At 49.2% G+C, this 10,311-nt stretch overlaps 1 protein-coding gene across 1 annotated transcript; it reads left to right on the top strand.

The window, feature by feature from the left end:
• The first annotated feature begins 98 nt into the window (after window positions 1–98).
• On the top strand, window positions 99–9,634 carry LOC130539937 (guanine nucleotide-binding protein G(I)/G(S)/G(O) subunit gamma-2). Its single transcript, XM_057058715.1, has 4 exons — window positions 99–309; window positions 6,348–6,403; window positions 8,463–8,581; window positions 8,660–9,634. Exons 3-4 carry the CDS (start codon window positions 8,495–8,497, stop codon window positions 8,786–8,788), a joined length of 216 nt encoding a protein of 71 aa, XP_056914695.1. The 5' UTR covers window positions 99–309; window positions 6,348–6,403; window positions 8,463–8,494; the 3' UTR covers window positions 8,789–9,634.
• Window positions 9,635–10,311: the final 677 nt, after the last annotated feature.

Consider the following 10,311-nt stretch of genomic DNA (forward strand, 5'->3'; position numbering starts at 1 on the left):
TCCTGTGGACCTTGAGGGGAATAATGGAGGGGGGGGGGTTAGCAGATAGCAGAAGAGGGAAGAGAGAGAGAGGAGGAAGAGGAGGAGGAGGAGGGTAGTTTCTTTGCAGCCTGAACGATTGGCCCAAGGGTGGAGACTCAGAGGAGCAGCGAGGAGGGAGGATCTCAGCTGGAGAGGCGCAGAGAGAGAGGAGTGTGTGTTGTGGATGTGCTCGCCCGCCTCACTGTCGGTGTGTGTGAGACAAAAAGAGGACGCGTGGATACTACGCTGCACCGCTGGATGTGTTTGGCATCTCCCGCGCACCCAAAGGTAGGTGGCTGCTGCCTCCTCTCCTGCTCTCCATTCGATCAACCCTCTTCCCTTTTATTCGGAGGCATCTGGGTTAATCACATCCAAAACAGGGTGTGTTCCAGAGGAGGAGGAGGAGGGGGGTTCTTCACGTCCAGGCTGTCGTTTTGTCTCCGCTCGAGGGGCAATATTGATGCTCTTGGCTGGCTTGAATCATGGGATCCCCCCCCCTCCTCCTCCCTCTAAGAAAAACCTTATCAATGGCAGGTGAGCCGCCACGTTATTCCTCTAGGGTCTCAGCATTTTTTCCAGAGAAGAAGACAGACCTATTTCAGTGAACGTGGAGATGGGGAAGCGGGGGTGGGGGTGGGGTGTGTGTGTGTGTGTGTGTGTGTTGGGGGGGGGTGTTAATGACATTTGGTTTTGGTGATGTTTGCACAAGAGCAAACGGGAGAGGTGAGAAGGGTGGAGACGAGGCAGCGGAAGGGAAGACGGTCCCCCAGGCCATTTCTCAGCTCTCCCACCACTCTCTTCGGCCGAAGGGAAGGCGACGGAACCACACGCGGGGGTTACGTGGTCGTATCGGGCAGATGGCTGGCGAGGAGAAGGAGGTTGGCGGAGGACGGGGCGGGAGGGTGTTTTCGTGTTGCTCGCAGGGGGGCACCGGCAGCAGCGGGCACGAGCGGGAAAATTAGCAAAAATGAAGAGAGGAGCTGTTGGGTGTCGGGGGCGCCGGCGTGCAGCGGAGCGTCACGTATGCAGGCGTGTTACAAATGCACACGGCGTGTCAGAATTACGCAAGAGCCCACGTCCGGGTGGCGCGCGCTTGTACCTCCGAAGGCAAGTTGGTCCAAGGCCACGGATTGTTGCACACGCGCCAATGTTGAGACTAGCGGAGCGGCGAGCGGACTATCAAAGAGAGACCGGAGCTTTGGGAACGAATGAGAACCAGATTCTGGGGAGGAGGACTGAGCGACCATCCACGCCTCCCTGACCACTCCGACCTCCTCACACAATTGCTCCCTCAGGTGGAAACACCCTCCCGTGTCAGAGCGAAGCGTGAAAACGCCCCAAAAGCAGCGTTCCCGCCGAGGTCGCGTCCATGTTAGGATGTTTTCCTACGTTAGGCTTTGACCGTTGGACTCGATGCCACTGTTTGTTCAGAATGTTGATTTTAGTTTTAAGGTTGTTCGACCGTGTTGCCGCCTCCTCGCCTGCAGGAGAGCTGGGAAAGCCTCCAGTCTAGTTCTGCCAAGGCCTCAAAGGAGTCCAGCTTCTTTCTGAAGGCTGTTGCACTAAGCTAACGCCATTGCTCCGTTAAAGACAGAGACGTTATGCGCTGAATCTCCAGGCTGGTGATAAATGCTGAGGTGCAACCCTTAAAGTCTAAATTCACTAATGATGCTGGCTGCTGCCCCCGGCTGTCCTGGTGGTGTCGTTGCTATCGATGTGTTTCCCAGTTCAAAATTAGCATATTTCAGCCCTTTGCTTCAAATCACAAAACATCACTTTATCTGGCAAAAAAAAGATCTCGGACATCCACCCGATCTTTTCTACCAGCGAAGAACTTGTCAGAAGTTTATTCAACGAATGTCCAGATGTAAATACATCCGCTTGTGCATATTTTTGTGTTTTCTTCACTTAGCAGTAAATATTTCCCCTCCCCAGCCACGTTTCCACAGTAGCCCAGTCCAGACAGACCAAATCCACACTGGTATTTATACATACTGCTGCTGTCACGTTTACAGTAACCTCGTCTTCGTAGAACTGCCTGCAGTTATGGAAAAAGCTTGGTCTTTATAGCCGCCTGGAAGTCGTCCTGAAATGGGTGCAGGGGTGTCAGTGGGATTCCTACCACTAGGTGTTGCCAAATCTTGCATGCTGAAAACATAAAATAAAATCCCACATCAGTGGATCTTCCCTTTAAAACGAGATGGGAACCTTTTGTTGATGTTTCACGTTAAGGACTTGAGTCCAAGTTTCCAGTGTAACCTTGAATTGCCTTGATTCTCGGCGGCCGAGTCAAAACCCCCAGCACACAGGGGCTGTAAATGGAAGCTTTCAACAGTCTGGAAAATATCTATTTTACACCAGACAGGAGATTTGAAGCAAAGCCTCAGCTGGAGGCGTCCAGGTCTGAGACCGTCCAACCAGCAGGCCCAGTTTAAACAAGTCCGGATGTTTGTAATATCGTTAACAACTCTGCTGATGTTATTCTTGGCCAGCTGATTGATTATGAAGTGTGTTTAAGCTTTGCCACTCAAGACAAATGGGCAAAAAGACAGCCGGACACTCACTTTTGAAGGCTGAGAATAGTTTAATTTACAGCAGGGATGGAAAAAGAAAGGTAATTTTTAAATGGAGGGGGCTCTTCCAGATGACGGCCGACTTCCTGTGAAAGCGGTCAGCAGGGACGTGACTCAACCCCTGTCACACACAGCGTTAAAACCCACCAACAGGCCTTAAATCTGCCCGTCTTCCTGGCGTCACTGACACGGATTGTTCCTGGTCTACTCATGTGCGCTGCCGTTACGTAACAGGCAAAAAAAGAGGCTTCTGAGCGCCGACACTCGCCAAAAACCTAAAGAAGGGAAAAAAAGCCCAACTTTCGCCGCTTTGATCTCACGACACAGCCTGAGCATTCAATTTAATAAACATAATAGAGCACATTTGCGCTCCCCGGGGCAATAAGCCTCCTCCCTGTTGCCACTCGGACTCTCCGGGGATGCATCACTTCCTGGGCCACTGCCTCTTCCCCTCCCCCCCATTCTGGGACGGCCCTAGATTAACCTCCAACACACACTCATGCACGGATGTCTCCAAAATGGCAGAGTGAGCAGGGCATGCTGGGGGGGGCACAGATGTCTGGGATAATCAAATATTGGTGGCGGGTGTGTGTGAGTGGGGGGGGTAATGGACAGGCGGGACGGGAAAAGGAGAGTTGGGGGAGAAGTCTATCCATGACGAGAGTCACGGTTCCAGCAGAGCTTGAGGATTATTGGAGGAAGTAGCCGTCACGATCCGGACGATCGGGGATCGAGTCGTATGTGACCGGACCATTAATCAAGAGTTAATCGGTTCAGAGTCCAGAAAACCTGACGTGACGTTGGGCCACAGCCAAGAACCAGTTCTTCCTCCATAATTATTAATTTCTTAGTTGTGACAACACAGTGCACCTGAAACAACAACTTCCACTCATTATTTAGTTAGCGCACACATCACGAAGCCAGAACACGTCTCGTCTGTCAACCTGCTTCTCTGGAGAAGTTACATAGCTCAAGGTTGAAGGAAGAGGCGGGCTAGCTTGAGCTAACGTCAGGCGCTATCAAAGGAGGGCGAGAGGTGCAGAATTACAGACATGGAAACTTTATTAAGCAAAGTCCAGCTGTGATAAACGGATTCCCTCGGTCGAGGTCGGAGTGATGTGAGCCTTAAGGTCGTCTCCAGGTAGGGGTCAGAGCCCTGCGCTGAGGGGATGCTGAGCCGTCTCGCTCGGTGTCATCTCCCAGAACAATCGTTGGCTGACGGCTCTGCCCTCGGCGTGCTCTCAGTGTACACAGGGAGGGGCGTCCTTCCTCCTGCTGAAGGACGGGGATCCGTGCTGCATTACACTCCATCCTGTTCATTAATAACCCTGGAGGTCAGGTTGGTGCGGCGTCTTGCTTGCTGAGGTCGCTGTAAAAGCCTCTCCAGTAGAAGATAATACCATCCCATCTCGCTGTCCTTCTCTACATCTCTGAGTCTATTTCCGGCGTCCATTCAGTCGTTCTCTGTGACCTCTGTGGGTCCCGCGGCCCTGAGCAAAATGTGTTGTTAGCAACAAAACAGTCATAAACGCAGGAAAATTTCGACTAATTTGTCCTTTAAATGACAATAAAACATCCGTTCTTATGGATGACTGAAAGAATGGGATTTTTTTTTACTAGGCAAAGACAAGCTTCAGGCTAATTGCTAACTAGCTTAATTTGACACCGAGCACTTGATTCTGGAAAAACAGGCTCTGAATAAATGTTAGCATGTCAGACTCTATAAACACGTTCATGAATCCGACAAAAAGCCAAACACATTCCCCGACAGCAGTCCGAGTTTGCACTTTTCCGTAGGAACAAAGATATTTGCTTTCGCTCCGAGGCCAACAAGCAAAAGCTGGTAGTTGACATAAGTGTTTGCAGAAAGATTGTGAAACACTGCCACTAGGGGGCGCTTCCTTTATTCAATTACATCAAAATCAACCTGAAAGCTTGTGGAAAAGGTGATAACCTTCAGTCACAACAATTTAACTAATTTTAGTGACAAAAATTGCTGATTTCCTGCATTTGAAGGCACGTCGTTGTGACTTTTCGTTGTCCGTTTTGATTTAAGAGAAAGAATCTTTCTTCTTTTTTTTGTCTTAACTGAAAACAAAAGAATTATTTTGAAACCATCCCTGTGTTTTCTTGAGAACTGTTTAAGTGTGTGATAGCACAGTCGTTACGGTTCTTTTAAATCTTCCACCCTTATCAATATTGGTTACTAAGGTTACAGGGCTCAGCCGCTTTCCAGATTTAGCCCGGAGCGTCTGCGAGCAGGGGTTCCATCCTGCCAACTTGCATCCCTGCAGAACTTCACAGGTTCCCTGATCTCCGGGGTCCAGATGGCTGAGCTATAGGGACAGATTTTTAATTACAACGTTCTAATTTCACGAGCTGGGCATCGCCAAGGACCGAACGCTCCCTGCACACAGAAGCTGAGGTGGGCACATTAGCGACGAAGCCCTTAATGTCAGCCGGCCGCTTTAATCTGCAAAACATGCAGAAGAGGAGGCCTTCAAAGGGCAGCGGAAGGATGTTAGAGGGGGTCAGATTGATTCGGCGGTGCTAGCAGCGGGACGGAGCATGACAACGGGCGAATCGGTGGCCGGCGGGGAGGGACGAGCAACAGACGGCCCCCGACGGGGGGAAACGGAGCAGCTGCCGGCTCCCTGAATTCACAAAGTCCAGTTTCTTTGCAGATTCTCGAGCGGTTAATAAATGAAAAACAAGTTAAAGGACACGTGATTCAGCATTGTCACCCAAGCTCATCTTAAAACACAAAAGGCGGATGTCAGATCCTGCGTCTGAGTCACAGTGTTTCCAGTGTTCAGATCTGTGGGAGGGTTTTTTGTCCGTTTGATGGCTGTCTCCATCAAAAGGAGCAAAACTGCCAATCCCTCGTTCAAACAAGGCCTACAGATGTGAGGCCAGGAGGTCCACTGAGCTTTGGCTACCGGAGCCTCTGCTGTAAGATCGCGTTAACGTCACTGTGGCTTCCAGAGGTTGGAATTCCCTTCCTCCGCAGATCTGCTCATGCAGGCTAATTGGCCCATTTATCAGAGGCAACGGAAATCTGAACCGTGCAGTCACAGATGCATTAAGGATGGATCTGTAAGGAGGAGGAGGTGAGCAGGTCAGCGCCGAGAGGAGCTTCACTTGGAGGAATAACCTGACACAGTTGGGAAATACACAGGGATCTCTTCAAAGGAGCAGAAAATCCACCTTCAGAAGATCCCTGTGCTTCTTTTAGGTGTAAATGTCGAACTTGTCAATGTCTCACAGCCCAGATGTTGTTTCCTGTGCATATTGAAAGATTTAAAGGATTTCGCAGGGATTTGTTGCTTCAGATGTTGCAACTGATTTCGCAACATTTTCCACTGTCGGAAAGTTGGGAGGGTGTGTGTGTGTGTGGGGGGGTTACAGAAATATCCCGAGGTATCAGCATGTACCAGATCAGATTCTGTCTCAAGGTCTGCAATTGCCCCACCATGAAGGTCCAGTCCAGCCTTGCTGTCAACTCACATTATCAGCATCATTTGGAGTCAGAAGGAAGCGGCCGCCTGCCCGAGGAGCATAAATGATCAGGAAAAGGAGGGAACTTAAAATCTGATCTAATACGGATGTGATTCATCGTTCAGGTTCTGTGCTTTACTCCAATCTACCACCAGGGGGCGATAAAAAACCTATCAGTTTCCTGACCATCTTTTACGCGTCCTGATCTGACATATTGACTTGTGTGTGTGTGTGTGTGTGTGTGTGTGTTTGCAGACTGAGGACCGGAGCAGCTGTCTGAAGAGCCGAGCGCAGAGGTGCGAGCAGACCAGGTAAATGGCCCACGCCCCTTTGCATCGCGGCGGGAAAAAAGCACGTCCAGCCAAGCGTGTTATCAGCTGCAGGGTCCTTATCAGCGTGTTGAGTGGGGCATTCTGGCCTCATGTTGTACAGACCAGCAATTAAATTATGCATCTGCCAGAAGTTGTAAAAACGCAGGGTAGAAACGGTTTAACATTCACTGAACAACATGAGTGCAGCCATCTCCTCACCCGCTCTGGAAATGAGCCGGTGTTGCAAACTCCGCCTACGAGATAAAACTGCCGGTGATAAGAAAAATGGATGTAAAACACAGTCGAGTGGCTCCCAGCTATTCCTCTCAAACCAGGCTACGGTGTCGCGCTCTTATTTTGCGAGTTCTACTTTCCAGCAGACACCCCAGAAAACGTAAAGAGCGACATCTGTCCCCATCTGCTGATACATCGGCCTGCTTTGTGCTCCCGCGGGTGCTGGGACGGTAATACGGCCTCGATAAAACGCCCATTTCAGGTCGCCAGGCGCACCTTTTGTAGTGGGTCGGCCGCCTGATTCTTTACCTTTGAACCAAAAACGGAACCAATCCTGAAGATTCTGGTGACCAAGCCCAGTATGTGCACGTGAGCAGAGGTTACCTTCAACAACCATGACCCTAAAAGGTGAAACGCTCCTGGATGTGAGATGGCCCAGCCTCCCTCGACACCGTGTTTATGTTCCGCTGTTGATAACAGTGTCGCACTTAACTAAATCCTCCTCAGAGCGCACGTTTGGCTCGCACCGATGGGACGCTGGAGTCTTTCCTCTTCCTCTTCTTTGGTTTGTGTTTTAAAATGTCATCCAGTGATGCTGATATGCAGCTGCTGCTTCAGCTCCTGCGGCTGGTTAGTTTCCCTCGCAGCCCAGTGTGACACCAATGAGGGGCCATTTGCTGACTTCCAGGATTTGCACGTGGAAGGGCCACACACGGGAGCTCTCCTCGCCATGTAGGGCGGAGCGGAGCCGTTCTGTCATGTGACTTATTATAAACAGTGAGTAATGAGTGTCTTCACGCCCGGGGAGCGATGTTGTTGATGTTGGCCAGCGTGACGTGCACCTTTCCAGGGTGAGAGGGACAGGGCGGGGCCGGGGCAGCTCGCGTTAGCATCACAGCGGTGGCTCCACCCCCCCCCTGAGCAGGTGTGCCATCAATACTCACACTCGTGTGCGGCACCTCGCTGCGATCAGGGCTAAACCCTAAAGCCACACCACACCTACGGCGGTGGGGGGGATTGATCCCACACCATGGATGAGAGAGCTCTCACAGCTTGATCCGCTCAATCACAGAGGTTGTAAAAGTCAAAGGAGCATCTGAGGACGCGCACAAAAATGAAGGGAGGGTTGCCGAGACTGATTAAAAACAGATTCGGCCATTCCCGATCTTTTAGGATGATCGTTAAACTGGTCACGCCTCCTTCATGTTCTGGGTTCACAATCAGTTTGGCTAGCTTACGTTTGTCAGTAAAAATCGTTGAATATGCTGGTGTTAAAGGTCTGACGGAGGCCGAGCTGTCCGAATTACAGCCTGCAAACACTGGCTTCAATGTTTACATACCCATCACACACCCGAGTGAACAAAAACACAGCAATTAGTATGCGAGGGTTATGGCGTGCTACGAAAAGCATACCTAGTAAGAAGGCCAGGCTCCGCCTTGGTGTCCGCCCCCAAAGGGTCACAATTCACTACTTTGGTAGCTAAAAATGTGCACGTAGACCAAAGAAATACTTGCCGAAGTCGAGATATAGTCGCTGGACTATTGAACAAACATAAACATGTGTATATATAGCCTGTCATATGACCTGGGGTGTCTGTCAGGTGACATTTCACTTGTTCTTGAGAGACAGTCTCTCTGATTACTGCCCCTTCGCTCTCCTCCCACATTCCTCGGCTCCGGCTCGCTGTCATGTGCTGCCTAGCAACTGAGACCATAAATATGTCTTTCTTGTGCATTGGCGGTCACGTGACAACGAACATGGCACGTGCTGCCAGCAGCTCCGTTTTTGGCTGATCTATAAGGTTTGCGTGTTTCTGGCATCCAGGCGGATCACGTGAGACCTGACCGACGGCGCCCATGGCGAGCAATAACACAGCCAGCATCGCACAGGCCAGGAAGCTGGTGGAACAGCTGAAGATGGAGGCCAACATCGACAGGATAAAGGCGAGACACTGGTGCTACTGGTGGTGTTTGGAAACAGTTTGGCTTTTAGCTGACTGGGAGTTTTGTGCGTGCGTTTAGGTGTCAAAAGCAGCGGCAGACCTGATGTCATACTGTGAAGCCCACGCCAAAGGGGACCCCCTGCTAACGCCACTGCCGGCATCAGAGAACCCCTTCAGGGAGAAAAAGTTCTTCTGCGCCATCCTGTAAACCCAACGTGGCCCCTCAGCAAGTCTGCCCGGCGCGGGACTCTGGACGTGGACGTTCAACATGCGTAGAAATCTTCTGGTAGGAGGGAGCGGCTACAACCGCCCCCATGTTCTTGGACGGCACCTAAAGAGTGCGGCAAAATTAAAAACCAACAGAGTTTACATGTAACCGTTGAAGTGGTCGTGAATGCTTTTTTTGTAGGGGGCTGTTGCAGCATGTTGAAGGGGTCTGTGCTTCTAGATGAGGGAGGATGAGGATGAGGATGAGGATGAGGATGAGGATGAGGATGATAACCCTGAGACGTGGCGGACGCACCGTCTGCACACTCAATCTTCAGGTTGTGACGTGTGAAACTTAAACCATAGATAAAATGAGAGTTATATATATATATACATATGACGTTTATATATATATATATATGACGTTTATATATATATATATATAGTGGTTCTTTTGGGGTTCCCAAACGTTTGTTGCTGGGTTGAGCGCAGTAGGACAGCAATCAGGCTTTACCACTAGATGCCACCTGATTATGGGTCTTGTTTTTAATGAGTTCACGTTTAACTTTAACCTCCTAGATATCTTTATATAACTGTACGTGTTACTGAAACAGCTCTGTTGACGTCTTTTCTTACCAGTTAGTGACAGCTTTTTCAAGGGACGTTTGAATTATTCAGCGCCATGATTCTCCTCACCAATACCTGTCTGACGGTCAGTCTCTGTGTCTGAACATCTATCTGGCAAATGTGATGCGGTTTGTCTCCTTTCGGTTGTTTAAAAAGAAACAAATCTCTCTTTTTACTCTTTGTATAAAATGACTAGCAAGTAAACTGTGCTGTGCTGTGACTTCTGAATCTTCGTGTCTCATTTCCATATGTATTTAGACATTCACAGTGGCTTTAAGTGTCATCTGAAGAGCACGACTTGTGTTGGTGTCTGTTATCATGACTAAACATTTAAAAGTGGAAAACAGCAGCAGTTTGAAGCTCCCCTACCCCCTAAATGTGTCATGATTACATTTTGGTCTGTAAATATGGAACCAGCTGTTAATGAGTTGGAACATCTGATTCACAGAATGATTAAAAAAAGTGCTATCATGAGATAAAACGTGCAAGATAAAACATTTCTTTAATGCTTTGATGCCACCTGGCTGTAGAAATGCCAATTGTAATGATTGAACACTTGAAGCAAACTTATTTTAAAACGGGAAACAGTAGAAATCCAGTTCGTTGTGTAAGTACGGTAATACTTTACAAATCTCCCCTAATATTGAATAAAGGTAAGACTCAAATCTGTTCGTCCCCTCCAAATATTATTCAGATGAGCTTCACGGCACTCCTGCACTGACTCTTGCTCCTTGGTGAAATAAAATACGTAATAAGTAACGCTAAGGTTGTTGTTTTTATAGTGTCCGTAAATTGCTTTCGAGTACGCATTTAACTTAAAATGATAAGGGTCCATAAAAATGAGTAAACGAAAGCGACAACATCGAAAAGCTGATGTCAGAAGCAGGATTCGAACCC

The sequence above is a fragment of the Takifugu flavidus genome, chromosome 16, assembly GCF_003711565.1.
Source record: "Takifugu flavidus isolate HTHZ2018 chromosome 16, ASM371156v2, whole genome shotgun sequence".
Taxonomy (NCBI): domain Eukaryota; kingdom Metazoa; phylum Chordata; class Actinopteri; order Tetraodontiformes; family Tetraodontidae; genus Takifugu; species Takifugu flavidus.